The sequence below is a fragment of the Ammospiza caudacuta genome, chromosome 7 (assembly GCF_027887145.1).
Source record: "Ammospiza caudacuta isolate bAmmCau1 chromosome 7, bAmmCau1.pri, whole genome shotgun sequence".
NCBI lineage: Eukaryota > Metazoa > Chordata > Aves > Passeriformes > Passerellidae > Ammospiza > Ammospiza caudacuta.
This window is the reverse complement of record NC_080599.1, coordinates 9728700-9749045: the sequence shown is the minus strand read 5'-3', so window position 1 is coordinate 9749045 and position 20346 is coordinate 9728700. Positions and strand designations below refer to the sequence as shown.

The following is a 20346-nucleotide window of genomic DNA, read 5'->3' as shown; positions in this document are numbered from 1 at the left end:
AAAGGACAATCTCCATTCATTATTGGGGGAGATAGGGTTCCCAAATGTGAGGAAAATGCTGAGGTACTTAACCCCTTCTTTGCCTCATTTTTCAACACTAAGTCAACTTCTCCTCGGGAAAAGTGTTCTCCTGAGGTGGTGGATGGGCACAGGGAGCAGAACAGCCCCCTGTAATCCAGGAGGGAGCAGCTGGGGACCAGCTGAGCCACTCAGATGCTCACAGGTGTCTCTGGGAACAGATGGGATCCATCCCAGGGGGATGAGGGAGCTGTGGATGAGCTCCCCAAGCTGCTCTCCATCATTTACCATCAGGGCTGGCTCAGCAGGGAGGTCCCAGAGCACTGGAGGTGCCAATGTGACCCCATCCCCAAGAAGGGCTGGAAGGAGGAGCTGGGCAACTCCAGGCCTGTCAGCCTGCCCTGGGTGCCCAGCAAGGTTATGGAACAGATCACCTTGAGTGCCATCACAGGACACCCACAGGATGGCCGAGGGATCAGAGCCAGCCAGCGTGGATTTCAATATCTGCATTGATGATCTGCATGAGGGGACTGAGTCCAGCATCAGCAAATGTGCAGATGACATCAGGCTGGGTGTGAGTGTGGATCTGCTGGAGGGTAGGAGGGCTCTGCAGAGGGACCTGGACAGGCTGGATCCAGGGCTTAAATCCAGCAAGATGAGGTTGAACAAGTCCAAGTGCCGGGTCCTGCACTTTGGCCACAACAACCCCTGCAGCACTACAGGCTGGGGACAGAGTGGCTGGACAGCGGCCAGGCAGAAAGGGACCTGGAGGCACTGATGGACAGGAGGCTGGACATGAGCCAGCAGTGTGCCCAGGTGGGCGAGAAGGCCAATGGCTCCTGGCCTGGATCAGGAATGGTGTGGCCAGCAGGAGCAGGGCAGGGATTCTTCCCCTGCACTCGGCACTGGTGAGGCCACACCTCGAGTGCTTGTCCAGTTCTGGGTCCCCAATTCAAGAAGGCCATGGAGGGGCTGGAGCGTGTCCAGAGAAGGGCAACAAGGCTGGGAAGGGGTCTGGAACACAAGTCCTGTGAGGAGCGGCTGAGGGAGCTGGGGTTGTTTATCCTGGAGAAGAGGAGGCTCAGGGAGACAAGGCAATATCCGGGCACAGGTTGGACTTGATGATCTCCAAGGTCTTTTCCAACCTTGCTGATTCTGTGACTCTCTGGAACCACCCTTGGAGCAGTTGCAGGATGAGCCCTGGGCCTCCTCTTCAGCAGCTCCAGCAGCCCAGGTCCCTCAGCTTCTCCTGCCAGCCCCAAAGCCCATCCTGTCAGTCCTGCAGAGCCTCTGCAGCTTCTCCTCACTGCCCAGAATAGGGAGCCCCAGAGCCAGACACAGCAGCCCAGATGTGTCCCCTGGCCTGGGGTGCCTCTGGCAAGGGAGCAGCACCAAGCACTGCAGGAGCCTGCAGACAATTCCTGCAGTACTTGTAGGATGATCCTGCTGCCCAAGGGACGTTCCCATGGTGCCAAGTCAGGAATTGCAATGGGGAGTGGGGCCAGAGAGGAAAGGGCAAACAGGGATGGGCTGTTTGCAGGGGAGGGAACAGGGGTGGGCAAGAGGAAGAGATTTGGGGCAGTAGAGAGGAAAGAAAGCAAAGAAAGGGAAGAAAGCAACTGAGGCTAGGGCTTGAGGCTAGCGGTGCAGAGGGGGGATGTTGTTGGCAGCTCCATGAGGACGCTCTGGGACACTGCCCTGGGCTGTGCAGTGCACTGGGGATGGATCAGCCCCTGCTCTGCTGCTCCTTCCCAACTGCCCCAGGGCTTTTGCAGAGCCCCAGCCATGCTGTTTGCTCCCAGCCTGCCCACGGCCAGCCTGGGGATGCTCACAGGGCTTTTCTGTGCTGAGCATTGGCCTGGGCGTGTTCTTGAGAGAGCCTGGGCAAGGAGCCTGGAGCCCCCAGGCCCTGGCCTGAGGCATCAGCGCTGCCCCAGCAGTGCCCATAGCCTGTCCCTGCTGCAGCCCCGGCACTGCCACCCCCAGGGCTGTGCCCGGCCCCGAGAGCACTCAGGCCCTACAGCAACACCAGGGCCACCAGGGCAGCGGGGCAGGGCCACGGCAGCAGCACTGGCAACACCAAGTTGGCACAAACAAGGACATCACTTTGTAGAAAATATTTAAAATTTAAAGCAAAGATAAAGAACTTCCAAAATGAGACTTACATGAAGTATTGAAGATTGCTTTTATTACAAGTGATTTGCAGAAACTGGCCAGCAGTTTAGTGTTTCTGAAACCATCCAGTCATCAGTCTCCACACTGCAGCCTTGAGCTCCTGGTTCCTCAGGCTGTAGATGAGGGGATTCAGGGCTGGAGGCACCACCGAGTACAGAACGGACAGTGCCAGATCAAGGAATGGGGAGGAGATGGAGGAGGGCTTCAGGTAGGCAAATGTGCCAGTGCTGAGGAACAGGGAGACCACGGCCAGGTGAGGGAGGCAGGTGGAAAAGGCTTTGTGCCGTCCCTGCTCAGAAGGGATCCTCAGCACAGCCCTGAAGATCTGCACATAGGAGAAAACAATGAACACAAAACAACACAAACCTAAAGATGCACCAACCACAATGAGCCCAAGTTCCCTGAGATAAGATTTGGAGCAGGAGAGCTTGAGGATCTGGGGGATTTCACAGAAGAACTGGCCCAGGGCATTGCCATGGCACAGGGGCAGGGAAAATGTATTGGCTGTGTTCAGCAGAGCATTGAGAAAGGCACTGGCCCAGGCAGCTGCTGCTGTGTGGGCACAAGCTCTGCTGCCCAGGAGAGTCCCGTAGTGCAGGGGTTTGCAGATGGACACGTAGCGGTCGTAGCACATGATGGTCAGGAGGTAAACCTCTAATGACATGAAAAACACAAAAAAAAAGAGTTGTGCAGCACATCCTGAGTAGGAGATGTCTCTGGTGTCCCAGAGGGAATTGTGCATGGCTTTGGGGACAGTGGTGCAGACGGAGCCCAGGTCGCTGAGGGCCAGGTTGAGCAGGAAGAAGAACATGGGCGTGTGCAGGTGGTTGCTGCAGGCTACGACGCTGATGATGAGGCCGTTGCCCAGGAGGGCAGCCAGGGAGATGCCCAGAAGGAGGCAGAAGTGCAGGATCTGCAGCTGCCGCGTGTCTGCCAACGCCAGCAGGAGGAAGTGCCAGATGGAGCTGCTGTTGGACATTTGCTGTCTCTGGCCATTGGAAGCTGTTCATGGAGAAAAGTCAGTGAACGGTTAGGAGAAACTTCCAGCAAAATCAAAGCTTTTTCCCACAGACCCTTCTCCTCTAACACTCTGACACCCTTTATAATTTCCAGCAGATTTTCCTTCAGCTCCAAGTGTGGAGCCCTGGCTTCTGCTTCCTGACTGGGACTTCGGGTTCAGGGTAGGTACACACAGAGGATTTTACAGTTCAGCCTTGCTGTGCAGACATAGGAGAGGGACAGGGAGCTGTCCTCGTGTTCCTCTTTGAATCTCTGTTAACACAGAAGGCCCTGTCAGCATCTGCCCTCCCACTGACACAGAACAGGAATGGTAAAGTCTGTTTAAATGTACTAGTGTTATTTACAGCTTTTCTTCATCTCCCCTGCTGATTATTTTTGTATGTCAGAAACTCTCTGCATTTCTGCTACCCTCAGGGAGAACCGTGAGTTCTCTGAGGCAAGGTGGTGAGTGGAGAGGGAGGGAAGGAGGTCTGTCACCCTGTCCTGTTCCAGGATTCTCTGGGCTTTCACCTTTCCCAGACAGAGGATGATCACCCTCCCATGTTTCCTTTAAAAGCCATCCTGACATTGCTGAATGCAGATGGATCCCCACAGTCCACCAAATGTCCATCCCCTTCTCAAGGTCTCAGCCCCACATTTGTACCCAGGGACAGACAGAGCTCATTTCACCAACCCAAAAGCATTCTCTCATCATAGACCTTCTGTGTCTCACCGTGGGGCTTTTAGATAACACAGAGATGCTACAGGACAGGTTTGTATCCTGGAGGGAAGCTCAAAGCTTGGACTGAAATCTCAGGGATATTCCAGGTGTCCTTATGATGGCATTGGATTGAGGGAGATGCAGCTCCTTCTCTGGCTGCACTGACAGCATTGCCCAGAGCCGGGCACTGGGGCCAGCATCACCCTGAGCCAGCTGTGCCCCCTGCCAGAGCCCCCAGGGCCGGGCAGCTGCTCCCAGCCCTGTGCTCTGCAGAGGGAACTGGGCCCGGGGCTGCAGAGCTGCCCCACGGCTCTGCTGCAGCTCTGCCTGCACAGGAGGGGCTGCACACCTTGGAGCCCCGGCCCTGAGGGCAGAGGCTTGGCTGGGGGCACAGGAGGGAGGGGGCTTGTTCAGAGGGAGGGGCTGCACTGGAGGGGATCCTGTGGGCATCTCTAAACTCTCCCTGCCACAGCATTGCTGGGTTTTGTTTTCTCTCACTGCCCAATCTTCTCTCTGCTTCCTGGAGATTTCCCTCCTTCAGGTGTTTCCCTGTGCCTGATCTCTCCCTGCCAGCACTCACAGACCCCAAATCTCTGTGCCCTCTCCTTGGCCCTACAGAACCCTGCCTGTTTCATGGCCATGGCTGGGGCAGGTTCTGTCTGCAGCTTGGAGAAAGGACAGCTCAGACTGAGCCTCATGGGCCCAGCAAAGATGATGCTGGTGCTGTCCATGGGCAGAGAGGCTGCAAGGACAATAGGGATCTCCTGCGAATCTACGGAACACTAAAATAACAGTTCCAATGTCTCAGGAACTTTTAAAATGTCATAAATAATATTCATACCAATCTTTATTTTTCATCCCCCCACTCCCTGCCATTCTCCAATATTAGGAAACGGAATACAAAGTCTTTGGAAATGTCCTAATTTTTAATGAAATCCTTGTATTGGAAATATTTTATGACTGAACAGCATTCCTCAGCATGTCAAAGTTTCATGAGCATATCACCTCCCCTGCACCAGAAATATTCAGAGATTTACTCACAGAGTCTGTAGGCATTGGGATGTTCCAGCTTTAGGAGATGGCTCCAAGAGGTGCAGCTGCCTTGTCCTGCAGCCAGAGGTTCCTGTGCCAAGGGCTGGCAGTGATTGTGTCCCAAGCACTTCTAGGAACCTTCCCAGCCCTGACTGATTGAAGCTCTCTGTGCCTCTGTGCTGTGCCCAGGGTGGCTGCAGGCAGTGCCCCAGCTCAGCTGGGCTGGTAGAGGAGCTGCTCCTCAGGAGAAATGTCTTTATGAAGCTCTTCTTGGTTTGCCAGGAGCTGCCTCTGGGCCAGGAGCCCAGCCCAGCTCATCAGCACAGACACAGCACAAGGACATTAATGAGCCTCTAGGGCTTTGATGTTGTTTACATCAGACTCAGTCCCTGAGAGAGTCTTCAAAAAACTTCTCAAGAACTCAAACTTAAATTGAAAGTGTGAAGTTTCTTGAAGTTTTTATGGGTCCCACTGAGGGACACAACACAGCAAGTGTCCCCGGGTTCCACTTAGGGAAGAACCCTGGAGGCAGTGATGACAGCTGGGGACAAACAAGGCAAAGGTGTCTCTGGTGCTGAGCAAAGCTGGATGTGTTTGAGGAATGCCAAGGGCCAAGTGCTGAGCCCCAGCCCCTGGCCAGGCAGATGCTGTCCCTCCCTCCTTGCTCAGGGGTCTTGCCGGGATGGGCACTGGCATGTGGGCATGTGCAATGGCAAGGGCAGGAGCATGGGGCGGCCCCTGCCAGGCTGCTGAGCAAGGAGGCAATGAGGCCCCAGGCCTGCAAGGGTCACTTGTCCCCTCGTGGCCTCAGGCCCAGGGCCAGCAGCCATGGCCAAAGTGCTGCCCAAGTTGGCTCTGGCAGGGCTGTCTTGCAGCTGCTGCCCATCCCTGTGCCCTGTGCAGCCCAGGCTGTCCCACGGTGTCCCTGCCCTGCGCCTCTGTCCCTGCAGGCTGTCGGCATCCCCCGGCTGCCCCACCTGGCTGGGCCCTTCCTTTGCTGACAGCTCTGCCTCCTGCCTGCCTCTGCCTGCCCACACAAAGCCTGGGGCTGACCCAGGCTCCTTCTGGGGGCCATGTTGCACCCCAGCCCTGCCCTGGGAGGGAAATTCCTTTCTCTTTGGGTCCTCTCTGGCCCTCTACCTGCCCTTTGCATTAATTCTTTCTCTGTGTGTTCTCTACTATGTCAAAAGGAGCCACCATCTCTGAAACCACCGTTCAGTCCCTCCAAGGATTCTTCTCTGCTGTCCTCAGTCTCCACCCACTGAGCACAGAGCTCCACTGTCCCTATATTAGGCTCATGTGTTTGAGACCTCCAAACGCCACCTTGGGAGATCTCTCAGCCCTCTCCAAGGTATTGGCAAATGAAAAGATTCTGGTAATTGTCTAGGAAAATCACCTCAGGACAAGACCAGTCAGACCTTTGTGTCCTGGCTATTTTTGCCTTGGAGCAGTCCTTGGATAGATGGGATTTTTTAGGCCGAATTTCAGTTTTGACCATGGGCACTTCGATGTGAACAACGATTCTCTTCCATTGGAAGGAAAACAGAGGCCCGGTGTTTCAGGGGCAGATGAGCAGCAGCCACCAAGGACCAAGGCGAGCCAGACCTTTCTGGAATTGCAGCTTGTGCCTGAGAGAAATCCTTGGATACACATAATTTGGGAGATAGAATACAAGTTTTGGCCACTGGTCCCTTGATGAAAAGGCCGTTTCTTTTCCATCTGAAGGAAAGCAGAGAGCCCCAGGATTTGATGGTAGATGAGAAGCAGCCCCTGGGAGGCCAAGCCAGCCAAACTCGTCTCTTCTGGCAGCTTTTGATTCAGACCTATCCTTGGATATATGAAATTTAGGGGCCAGATCTCAAATATGGCCACAGCCCCTGGACGAGGAGACTGTTCTATTTCCATCACAAGGAAGGCAGAACGCCCCAGTGTTTCAGGGGTAGATGACAAGTGGCCATCAGAGCCCACAGCGCCAGCCAGAGCTGGCAGGTTTTGTAGGGGAGAAACCCTTCATATCGTGAATATTTTAGGAGGAGTAGCAATTTTGGCCATGGAGGAATAAGAAGATTCTTTTCCATAGGAAGGAAAGCCCAGAACCCCAGTGCTCCAGGGGCTGATGAAGTGCAGGCAGCAGAGACCAAGGCCAGCCAGACCTGTCTGTAATGGCAGCTTTTGTGTAGGGGCAATAATTGGATATCGGACTTCTGGTGGTAGAAACCCAATTTCGACCATGGGCACCTGGTGAAGGATGGTTCTTTTCCCTTAGGATGGAAAGGGCAGAGCCCCAGTTTTCAGGGCAGAATTCAGGCAACCACCAGAAGCCAAGGCCAGCCAGACCTGTCTGTACTGAGAGATCTTGTCTGGGAGAAAAAACCCTTGAAAGCAGGAATGTTGGAGGACAATGACCAGTTTTGGTCATGGGTGCTTGTGCAGGAGGGATATTTCTTTTCTTCCATAGGAAGGAAAGCACAGAGCCTCAGTGTTTGAAGGCAGGTGAGACCCAGCTCTCAAGAAGACAAGGTCAGCCAGACGGGTTGTAATGGCAGCTTTTATGTGGGAGAAATCCCTGGATATTGGGAATTTTGGAGAGGGAATCCCATTTTGGCCATGGATGCTTGAATGAGAAGAGCAGTTCTTTCCCATTTGAAGGAAAGCCCAGAGCCCCAGGGTTTCAGGGGTACAAGAGAAGAGACCCTCGACATGCCAAGGGCAGTTGGACCAGTCAGGCCAAGCCAACCAGACCTGTTCCCTATTTTCTTGTTTCCATGGGGCCCTGCAGTGTCACAGTGGTGGTGTCATATTGGATCCTTGGTTCCATGAGGCCCAGATGTGTCACTCTGGCCTCTTGTTTCCATGGGGCTCCAGTGTCACAATGGTCCCTGGCTTCCATAAGGCCTGGCAGTGTCACAGGGGCCTCCTTGGTGCTGCAGTGTCACAGTGGACCCTTGGTTCCATGGGGACTCTCAGTGTCAGAAGGGTGTCCTTGGTTCCATGAGGCCCTGCAGAGCCCCTTGATTCAACGAGGCCTCCAAGTGTCATCATGGCCTCCAGGATTCCATGAGGCCCCACAACGTCACAATGGACCTTTGGTTCCATGGGGTCCTACACTGTTCCATGGATCCTTAGTTCCATGGGGCCCTGGAGTGTCACAATGGCCTCCTTGGTTCCATGGTGCCACACAGTGTGACAACTGCCCCTTGGCCTGCCAAGACCCCACAGTGTCACAATGTTTCCTTGCTTCCATGAGGCCTTGTAGTGTCAGAATGGTCTCCATGATCCCATAAGGCCTTGCAGTGTCACAACAGACCATTGGTTTAATGGAGCCCCATAGTGTCATTATGATCTCTTTGGCTCCACAAGTGTCTGAAGTGCCACGATCGACCTTTGGTTTCTCAAGGCCAACAAGTGTAAAAATGGCCTCCATGGTTCCATAAGACTCTGCTGTATCACAATGGCTCATGGTTCCACAAGGCCACAGAGTTTAAAAAGGGACCCTTGGTTCCATCAGGCCTTGCTGTGTCACAATGGACTTCTGGTTCCATGAGCTCTCACTCTGCCAGCAGCAGTCTCCTTGTTGCTGCAGTGTCACCATGGACCCTGTGTTCCATGAGGTTTCACAGTAGAACACGGTCACCTTGGCTCTGTGAGGTTCGGCAGTGTCACAATGGATCCATGGTTCCACCAGGCCTTGCTGTGTCACAATGGCCCCTTGGTTCCAAGAGGTTTCTCAGGGTCACAATGGTCTCCTTGGATCCACAGTATCACAATGGACCATTGGTTCAATGAGGCCCCAATGTGCCAAAATGGATTTTGGTTCCATGGGGTTCTGCTGTGTCACCATGTACCCTTTGTTCCATGAGTTTGCACAGTGTCACAGCTGACTCCTTGGGTCTGTGAGGCCCCACTGCCACCAAATCTCTGAGATATCCAAAAAAGCCTCCTTAACAGTCATTTGGTATTTCAGAGGGAATCATGCATTCAAGCTTTAGGTCCAACATGGAATAACTCCTAACCCTATGTGGACATGGAATTCTACCAGTATGTTGCTTATATACAGTCCCTAAATGTGAATTACAATTTACCCACTTCCATAAAATCAAACCCAACTTTCCAGATTCACTCCTTGTTTTCTCTATCCTTGCACCCTTGTACCAGATGTCTTCTTCTTCTCTTCCAGCCATCCTTGCTGGGAAAGCAGCCCCTTCATGCCTTGTTCTTTGTTGAAAGTTCTCAGGCAGGGTAAACATGGAATGAACCCTTTTGGTATCAGCCCCAGGCTTTGTGTGGGCAGGCAGAGGCAGGCAGGAGGCAGAGCTGTCAGCAAAGGAAGGGGCCAGCCAGGTGGGGCAGCCGGGGGATGCCGACAGCCTGCAGGGACAGAGGCGCAGGGCAGGGACACCGTGGGACAGCCTGGGCTGCACAGGGCACAGGGATGGGCAGCAGCTGCAAGACAGCCCTGCCAGAGCCAACATGGGCAGCACTTTGGCCATGGCTGCTGGCCCTGGGGCTGAGGCAGGAGCAGGAGACAAGTCACCCTTGCAGGCCTGGGGCCTCATTGCCTCCTTGTCCCTGCTCAGCAGCCTGACAGGGGCCGCCCCGTGCTCCTGCCCTTGCCATTGCCCATCCCCACATGCCAGTGCCCATCCCAGCAAGAGCCCTGAGCAAGGAGGGAGGGACAGCATCTGCCTGGCCAGGGGCTGGGGCTCAGCACTTGGCCCTTGGCATTCCTCAAACACATCCAGCTTTGCTCAGCACCAGAGACACCTTGGCCTTGTTTGTCCCCAGCTGTCATCACTGCCTCCAGTGTTCTGCTCTAACTGGAACCTGGGGACACTTTCTGAATTGAGTTCCTCAGTGGGACCCATAAAAACTTCAAGGAACGTTGGAGTGTAAATTTAAGTTTGAGTTCTTGAGAAGTTTTTTGAAGACACTCTCAGGGACTGAGTCTGACGTAAACAACATCAAAGCCCTGAGAGGGTCATTAAAATTTTCCTAGTCCAATTATGGAGAAAGAGTTCAAGGACCTTGTAAGAAATACACATTCCTATTTTAAAGGATGTATTTTATTTTATTGCTCTTTAGAACAGAGGTGATTGCAGCATTCTGTGATTGATATTGACCCAGGGTCTCTCCTCAGCAGCTCTGGCCTGCTCACAGAAGTTGTGCCTTGAGCTCTGACCCATTGTGGACAACCTTGCTCCACATTGCCCAGCCCCATCCTGTCTGTCCTCACTCCCCTGGGACCTGCTGTGCTTGCAGAGCTGGCTGCACTCAGCCTGAGAGGGGTTTTCCCTTTTTGGGGATTTTTTTAAGCAATCTGAAACTCCTGAGTTTCCCCAGTGCAAACAGACACACTGCTCAGGTGTGTGCCAGCCCCAGGTGCCACCAAAGGCACTGAAGAGCTGCCCTGGGCCAGCTGTGAGGGTGGATCATCAGCCCAAGCTGCACTGGGCCCCTGCAAGGGGCTGTGGCCATGGGCACTGCACTGACCCCACTGCTGGATTTGGCTGCCACGGCCACCGTGAGAAATTAAACTGTCCTTGGAAACACTGGGGAGGACTGGGCATACTGGGAACACTGGGAACACTGGGAGACACTGGGACATACTGGGAGTGACACTGCAGGATACTGGGAGAAACTGGGGACACTGGGGATATTGCAGGGAAGACTGGGGGACACTGGGGCATCCTGGGGATGACATTGGGAGGAACTGGGAACGACTGGGAATGAACTCGGGTGTGTTGGGATAGATTGGGCTGCACTGGGAGGAACTTGAGGCGCACTGGTGTTGAACTGGGTTCTACTTGGGATGAAATGGACTTTACTGGGGTTATACTTGTCTGTACTGGGAATGAACTGGGCTGTAGTGGAAGGGACTGGAGGAGGGTGATTTGGCTGTTCCCACCTACAACGCATCCCATTTGCCGAGGCTCCCGCCCATCAGCAGTTGGAGCTAATCAGCACCTGGGATCCCAGTCTTGGGGCAGTGCCTAGATGGGCACCATATTTCTTTTTGCTTACATCTCCCATCATGCCTCGCGGCCGGATACAGCCCCACTGGAGCTGGGACTACAACTCCCGTAATGCCCTGTGCTCCAAAGAACATCAGGATCCGCCCCCATATGTCCCATAAGTGTCCCCCAGAGCCTCCAGGATCCATCAGTGCCCCCTCAGCGCCCATTTGGGACCCCCCCAGAAGCGTCCCCGGATCCCCCGAGTGATCCCAACCCCACAGATGCCCGGTACAGCCACTTCTTGGAATTCATCTCCTCTCATCCCCCGCGGTCCCAGAGCCCCTCAGAACACAGTCCCGCGCCTAAAACTCCTGCTGTGACCCATGCCCTAAGGAGCCCGGTTACAGATCCCAGACCTCCTCCCAAAGGCTCCAAAGACGTTTACGTTCCCCTCGAGGCCCTCAAGTCGCGGTTCGGACACAAAAGTGGCCCCCAAGAGCCTTCTCTGACCGCCAAATATCGTGTTCGAGCCACTTTCGGGACTACAGCTCCCATCATGCTCCGCGGCGAATGTCCGGCGCTATTCCAGCCGGGACTTTATCTCCCGTCATGCCCTGCGCCCCACCGAGAGCCATTGCAGCTTCGGTACGAATTCCCGTGATGCTCCATGGCCCCGTTAAACCTTATGATACCCGCGCCTACAACTCCCACAAGCCCCCGCGCTCCAGACAGCCCCGTTCGAGCCCCCTTCCATCCCCCCAGGGCCTGCCCAGACCCCAAAAGGCCCCAAATTCCCCTCCCTGACCTCCAAGGGCCCCCCTGGACCCCTAAGAGCTGCCCTGGACCCTGAACTGTCCCTCAGAATCCCTGAGTGCCCCTCCAAGTGCCCACCCGGCTCCCCCAAGTGTCCTCCAGACCCTCAAGTTCTCTCTGAATTCCCTGCCCAGACCCAAAACTGCCCCAAATTTGTTCCCGAAACGTCTCCATGGACTCCAAGGTGCCCTCACCCTCCCTCCCCCCCGGCCCTGTATTGTTAAAAGTATTTTAAGAAGATGGCAAAAAGAGTACAAATGTATCTAATTACCAGAAAGAGGAATAAATAAATTACTGCTAGAACTTAATTATTTAATGAAGGTGTGAAAAACCCCAATCACTTGTTTTTAAAATTTTAAAAGTTTAATACTAATATAATGGTTATAAACATAGTAGTACAATTTGAGTAATAATAATTTGGACAATTTGAATTAGGATAATATGAGACAATAAAGAGAAAGTTACTGACATCCAGGTACCTTTTTCTGGGCAGGACGAGCCCAGTAGAGGACACTCGTTATCAAAGGATTAACCCTTAAACCAATAGCCCGTTGCATAGTCATAGACTTCATACATGATGCATAAATTCCAGTCAAATACAGGATTCTATCTGGTCATCATCAAATTCTTCTTTCTAATCTGAACAGAGCCTTTGAGGCGGGAAGAAGTTTGTTTCATCTGATAAGAGGGCAAAAAATTCTTTTTCTCTGAAATATTTAGGTGTCCTGGGGCTGCTATGTGCTGTGAGTACCTCATTCCGTTCTTAAAAATCCCACTAACATAGTTCCTATTTTAACTACAAAAGCTACCTTTTAATTACAAGACTACATTAAGTATTAAAATGTTAATACAGCACTACTAATCAAGAAATCAAAATACATGTGCTAAATAGCTGCATAGAGCCATATAATATGCACTTTTAATAAAGGGAATTGTCTTACTTAGAAATATTGAGCATTAATTTTCTTGGCTACCAAAAATGCCTTGATTTTTTCTATATAAATATAAAGACTAGGTAATAAAAACCAATAGTGTAGTTATAAATATAAATACATATAATAAATATACAAATAATAAAATATTAACATAAAAAAATGCATTACAGAATAAAAATTAATAAATTGCATGAACATTTTTGGATGTTTTGGGATCTCAGTGAGGTTGGGGGTGCAGGCCAGGTTGTCCAAACAGGCTCAGCCTGCAAGGGGCTCATTCCTATCCAGGCCCAGACCTCCTAAGGAGACATTCAGCATCCAGATCACTTGGGGAATGCTTCTGTCACCTCTTCAATGAACTGAAAAATAATAAAATGCACCCTTGATTAAAAACCAATCAGGAAGTGCATTTTGGAATCTCCCTCCCGAAGACAACTCCAAACTGACTCCAGTCACTGCACAAGCCCTGGAAACTCAAAGACAATGGAAGGGAGACAAAGAACTCCTGAGGCCTTTCTGTATTTTAATCAGCCCCATGCTGGATTTGTGGCTGGCTCCAGGAGCCTCAGGCACACAGAGAAGGATGAAGAAGCTGCTCAAGGAGTCAGCAGCAAAACTCCAAGTGTCTTGGAGCATGGCTGGGCCCCAGTGAGGGCAGGGAGTGCCAAAGGCTGCCCAGGGCCTGGTGAGAGCAGATCCTTGAGGCCAGGATTGCAGGGAGCCACAGGCTCTGAGCAGGGAACTGCAATGCTGAGCAAGGCCTGGCTTGGCTGGGGGAAGCAGAAAGGCCAAGCCCTGAGCCCAGCCTGGGCCAGCAGGGCCTGTCCCTCATGGCTGCCTCAGGGCTCTTGGTGGGCCAGGGGGATGTGAGGGGCAGCAAGGACAAATGGCATCAACCTGCAGCCCCTGCCAGCTGTGATAAATAGGGCCAGGAGACCAGCTCCTTTAAAAGGCCTTTATTAAAGTCAGCTCTGGGTGGGGAACCCAAGGGGTTGTGCACACCGCCACTGCTCCCACTAGACAACGCTGAGGAGGAGGAGTGCAGCTTTGTCTTTTGGCACATCTGGGGCTTCCGTCCTCACAAGAGTCCTTAGGAAGGTGATGTTGGCTCGTAGTCCAGGGGTATCTTTCAAGCTGGGTACTATCAAAGTTATGGTGACAGGACAGAATCCAGCTCTGGTCTAGAGTGGGTGACTTAGTGTGGTTCTGGTGGGTTAAAGTCAAAGTTTATGCGCTGGTTTGTTGTTTTGAGAGGGTTCATATAGTTCCCACAGCCTTTCATTTGAATTCAGTCCGGGTGCAAGTCCTCCGGGGAGCAGGGGAGCCGGGGAAGTGGTTCCCCACGGGAATGGATACAAATCCCAGGTGAGAGGGAAAGGGGTACAAATACAGAGTATGACGGGGAGAGATACAAATACAGGGTAAAATAGTAACATCTAACAGCGGCAACTAAAGGCAAGTCTTAGAATTCTAACATTCAATGTTTAGCAGCAGAGTAACATGGGGTACAAATAGAGAGTATGACGAGGAGAGATACAAATAGAGGGTAATATAGCAACATTTAACAACGGCAACTAAAGTCAAGTCCTAGAACTCTAACATTCAATGTTTAACAACAGACCAACACTTCAAATTAAGACCTTATCAACTTCATTTACATCAACTACCAATTGCTACTCTGAAAAAGAGCTGTCATCTCCAGGATTTTCATTCCTCACAATATATCCCCTCTTTCTTTTTGATCGAGTTTAAGCCTGCATCAATTTGTAATTTCTGTTTCGTGGACATAAAACTTCTGTAATTTCTGATACTGGTCATAAACTCTTTTAGCTGTTTTATGTTCTCCTTCTTGACTTTCAATCATCATTATTTTGGCTTGAGCAGTTGTTTCTGAAACCTCTGTACTAGCTTGAATTGTAGATGATATCATCTTATTTAAACATGAGAGTAGGCAAGGTAAGACTATTAAACTTATTAATGCCGCCACTACTATAAAGATTACTTTCTTCCACCATTTCCCTTTAAAAGACCAAAAATCATCCCACCAACTGGTGACTATTAGGGGAGTCCACTCCTGATTTCCCACATATGCTATTTTTCGTATTTCTGTTGAGATGTTTCTTATTACCTCACTTCTATCATCGATTTTCAGGCAGCACTCTGATGAATTAAATTTTACACATATCCCTCTTTCATTGGCTACTAAGTAATCAACTGCAAGTTGAATTTGGTAGATGACAGTTCTAGTTTGGGCCAATTGGTAATTAATATGGTCAAGGACAAGTGATGTTCTGTTGGGCGCTACTTCTAGTACTGCCTGGAGTTGAATGATCCTACTGAGCATGTAAATTGGAGTACAGTATCCCCAGGATCCATCCTGAGCCCAAGTTGCAGGTCCATATGTGTTAATTATCTCTTCTGCTGTCCAGATTGTTCCCTTCCAGGTTTGTTTTCCCCCCAGGTCAATTATATTCCTCTTTTTCCAGTTAGTTTTTCTCAAATTGTCATACAATGGAACCTCTAAACTTGACCCTGATTCCTTTAGCAATAGAAAGAAAGCAGGTTTGATGACACCTATAGTGCAGCTTCCCATCCAGTCTCCTGGAAGAGTAGAATAGGCTGTGTTGCCACAAATCCAAAATAGATGATCGGGGGCTTTCCAAAAGATGTCTCGGACTTCCCAGGGGTATTCTCAATATTTACATATTTGTCTTATTCCCCAAAAGGGGTTTACCCCTTTTTCTGCATATTTGTGCAGCCTATAGCCTTCAGGATAAATGCACCCCTTTTCCTTTTCCCAGTGGACCATTATTGATTTGGCTCTTGGGGAATCCATCTAGCATTTAAGTATTCAATCTTTAGATACCTCTTGCATGCCATCTTTCCCACTGGGGTATTATATCTCTTCCCTGCCCTTATTATGCATTCTTCCCCAATTACTTTAGATTTTAAGTCCCATTGTTCTTTCCTTCTTTGTCCTAAAATGTGAGGTTTCTGTCCTGATTGTTCCCACCTTAGAACTTCTAATGGTCCTAAACTAATTCCCTCCCATGGCCAAATTTCTGTCATTTTAGTACTCCCACCGACCCAGCAGTTGGTTGTGGGATCTCAGCACCTCAGGATGGAGGTGCAGAGTGGCCGAGAACACCCTTGGGGGGCTCGGGAGTCCTGGAATGTTGCCAGAAGTGTCTGGTGGCTGGACTTTGATCCTACACAGGAGACGACACCTGTATGAGGATGGGAGGATCTCACTGGGATAAATGGTGAAGGGATAGGTTAATTAGAGTGTAAAACACAGGGTTTAGGATTTCTGTACAGGGGGGTCTAAAGAAGTAAGATGGAGGAATTGGGGCGTGTCCTGTCCTTCTTCTTCTTCTTCTTGGCCTCCATCTTCTGTGGTGATGGTGGCACTTTGGAATTGGTTATTACTAGAAGTGCACCGGTTAATAAGGGTAGAAGGTATTGGGGAAAAATGATAAAACTTCGGGTATAAAGATAAGTGACCGCCCTGAGGGCTTGCAGAGTGTGCCCATGGCTGACTTGCTGTGCAGACCTCTGTCGGGCTGAAAGAAAATCTTTTAGATAAACAATTAATAAACACCGAGACCGAGACAAGATCAGAAGTCTCTCCTCGTCCTTTGAAGCGCCGGGCTGTCCAAGGCCACCCTGGGCCTTTCCAGGCCACCTAAACAGCCGAGAAACCGACAAGAGTGGCATCCCTGAGCTATCTCCGGTCATAAATCAGCCGGGCATGAAACCGACAGTTCGTTAGATTTAGTTCCTTACTAATTCTTTCAACTAGGTCTAGGAATAGGTTCTTCCCTAAGGGCATTTCTATTTCATCCTTTTTGGTGGTTACTGTTAATTGTCTTTCCTTTATTTGATCTTTCAGTCCTTCCTGATTACTTTCATGCTCAAAACAAAACCAAGTTTTTCCTACGGGGCATTCTCCAAGTAAGCGTTGCCTAAATAAGGTAGTGCTTCTCGCAATCCAATAGACTTTCCCGTCCTCTTGACACGTAAATAACTGGGAGTAGTTAAAAAATAAGGATTTACATTGGTGTGAACCCTTATCAGTGACCCAAGGTTCTCCCCATCATGTAGGGGGTGATAGTACATGGATTTTCTTTACTCCCTATACTTTCCATGAATCGGAATAACACCAGTCCTCCCAAGAGTCCAGTATGAACCATTGACATGATCTCACCTGGCCTTGCCTTTTAGGACTGGGGAACTTTCTCCCTTCTCTTTCCTCCCACTTTCTATCAATTTAATAGCTCCCGAGGAATGTTCTGTAGGAGAGTAGGTTTGAAACCCCCAGGGTTTTCCTTGGAGAAAAATAGATTATTAGAACTCTATTGGTGATATAACCTTTTGAACTTAACTATCATACTAACATTTAATTCTTATAACTCTTCAACTTGTAACCTTGAACAGTTTAAAAGAGATGGAGGAACCCATTCTCTATATTCATGATAATATATGAAATCTTTACACCAAATGGTTAACAAAATGTTCACTCTAATCTCTAATCCGATAATATCATAATATACTCCAAAACAAATGAAGGCTCCAACACAAACGAAAAATTCTACATTCCTAAGTCAACAACAAAAACAATGAATAATAATGACTTGAATAAAAAGTATAACAATTTTAATATATTAGTCTCTTGTACTTTTATCAGTCTTTCTAAGCAACCTTTGGTCTCTTTCTAAAGGTAACTTTGAGATTGTCCGAGTTCGGGATTGCAACCCACGTGGAAGCGTCTGTAGCTGGTGCTGTTGGATCCAGTCTGCTGTTTGGGGGGGTGGTACCGGTCCTTTGACTGGAGTGATGTGAGTCCAGTCTCTTTCTCATGTCCTTCCTGCAGTGTGCATCATGAGTAATACCTGGAAGGATCCTTCAGATTTTGGAGTTAATGGGGTATTGCTCCATGACTTCATTAGTACCCAATCTCCCGGACTTATTTGGTGCACATCTGTATCAAGGGGGGAAGTTTGGGGAAGATATTCTCTTTTTCTCAGAGTCTCTAGGGTCTTTCCAATGGTTTCTATTTACTTTCAGGTAGCTGTTTCCCCTTCTAAATAGTGCCCACTACTATACGGAGTCATTAAAAATGGGAGTCCAAACATCATTTTATAGGGCGGAACCCTATAAATGATCAGGGTCCTGTCCTGATCCTTAAAAGGGCAAGGGGTAGACATTTGAGCCAGTTCATCTACATTTCTGCAATTAATTTTGTTAATATATTTGTGAGGGCTTTATTCATTCTTTCTACCCTCCCAGAGCTCTGGGGATGCCATGGGGTATGTAATCTCCATTTTATTCCTAAAGCCTCAATTATTTTATGTAATACTTGTGCGATAAAGTGTGGTCCCCTATCTGAATCAATATTGTTCACCAACCCGTACTGGGGATTGATGTTAGAATTCTAAGATAATCTTGGCTACTATTTCCACTTTTCTGGTCTCTTTTCTAGTTGGAAAGGCTTCTACCCAATGAGTAAGGTGGTCAACTATTACCAATAAGTGATTGCAACTCTGTACAGGGGGCATTTCAGTAAAGTCTATTTGAATGTTATGGAATGGTCTTTGGGCTAATTCTCTTCCCCCTCATGTGGTCTGCCTCATCACTTTTTGATTTAGTTTTTGGCAAATTAGGCACCCCTCAGTTACTGCTTTTGCTAACTCATGTATTCCGATACATAAGTTTTCTCTTAAATAGTGATCACATAACCCTTGGACTCCCCAAATGGGTTAATTCCTATATCTCTGTTAACATTTTCTGGGCTAGGGCTTTATTTAAAAATTTACTCCCATCTGGTGTCAACCACTCCCCTTGGTTCCCCCCATGCATTTTTAATTCTTTTATTGCTTTTAGTTCTTTCTCACTGAATACTAGTTTTCCTTTCCTTTCTTCGCCTAACACTTTGTTTAACCTGAGTAATTTCACTGGCTCCCCTGGGTCTAATGCTGCCTCCTTAGCCACTTGGTCAGCTAACTGATTCCCTTTTTCCTCGATGGTATCCCCTTTCTGATGTCCCTTAACATGTACCACTGCAATCTCTGCAGGTTTAGGTAGAGATTCTAATATTGATCTTATCAGTTCTGTGTGCACTAAGTTTTTTCCTTTGGAGTTCAGATACCCACGTTCCTCCCAAATCTTTCCAAATGTATGAACTATGCCAAAGGCATACCATGAGTCAGTGTAAATTGTCCCTTGGCCCCCTTCCAATAAGTCAAGTCCCCTCTTTAAGGCATAGATTTCACAACACTGAGCTGACCAATTAGAAGGCAGTTTGCCCTTCTCGGTAAATCTCATGTCTTCCTTTTCTGTAGTTTCAATTATTGCGTATCCAGACATCCTTTTTCCCTCCACTACTCTCGAAGACCCATCAGTAAATAATTTTATTCCATAAGGTAGAGGTATCTTTTCTAGATCTTCCCTAACTTTTGTCTGAAAGTCCACTAGTTCCAAGCAGTTATGCTCTAGTTCTAATAATGGCTCTCCAGAGAGAAACTGTGCTGGATTTAGGGTTTTAGAGGTTACCAGCTCTAGGTTATCAGCATCTATTAAGATTATTTCATACTTTAATACTCTGGAGTCAGTAAGCCACTTCTGGGCTCTTTGGCCTTAAAATTGTTTTTAGATCATGTGGTGTATGGATTTTTATTATACATCGCAGGGTGAGTTTTTGAGTCTCTTCAATTAAGGTGGTTGCTGCAGCAACTGCTTGAATACAGGTGGGCCACCCCCTAGCTACCGGGTCTAGCAGTTTGGAGATGTAAGCAATTTGTTTCTTACAACCTCCGCACTCTTGGGCTACCACCCCATATGCAATTCCTTTTTCGGTATTTACAAATAGGTCAAATTCTTTTTCCAGATTGGGCAAACTTAGGACGGGTGCTGAGGTTTGTTTATCTTTCAAATTATTTAGTTTTTTGTCATCCTCATTTCTCCATTCTACTGGGTCAGTGTTTACTAATTTGTCATATAAAAATTTTACACTTTGGGTATATTGGTCTAACCATAACTTACAGTACCCAAATAAGCCTAATAGTTTTCTGACATCTCTCTTAGTTTTTGGTGCTGGTATGGATAGTATGCCTGAAATTCTTTCAGGACTTAATTTCTTATATCCTTTCCCAATTATGTGTCCCAGATAAGTAACTTCCGCTTCCACAAGCTGCAATTTATTCTGAGATACTTTTAAACCCTTTGCTCTTAGGAAATTTAAAAGGCGTATACTTGTTACCCTGACATTATTCCGTTCCTCTCCAGATATTAATAAGTCATCTACATATTGTAGAATTTGTACTTCGCTCTCAGGGTTCAATTGTTCTAGAAGCCCTTCTAAGGCTTGCCCGGAGAGACCTGGGGACTCAGTAAATCCTTGGGGTAGGCACGTCCGCCTTAATTGTTGTTTCCTCCTCTTCTCTGGATGTTCCCACTCAAACGCGAACCAATCCCTACATTCCTCAGCAAGAGGACATGCCCAAAATGCATCTTTTAAATCTATAATAGTAAACAAGGCATGATCCCTTGGGATCTGAATCAAGATGGTGTAGGGATTTGGGACCACTGGATGCCTGGTTATAGTTCTCTTATTTTTCTTCCTTAACTCTTGGACCAATTGGTATTTTACATCTGCCTTCTTGATTGCTAAAATAGGGGTGTTGTGGGGAGACATACACGG

General features: G+C 49.0%; 1 protein-coding gene across 1 annotated transcript; it reads right to left on the bottom strand.

The window, feature by feature from the left end:
• Nucleotides 1-2311: 2311 nt before the first annotated feature.
• Nucleotides 2312-2797, bottom strand: LOC131560298 (olfactory receptor 14A16-like; the record flags this gene model as incomplete). The annotated part of the gene is made up of 1 exon (XM_058808974.1): nt 2312-2797. A coding segment is annotated over one exon (486 nt), but the record flags the coding sequence as incomplete, so codon positions are not given.
• Between the last annotated feature and the right edge of the window lie 17549 nt (nt 2798-20346).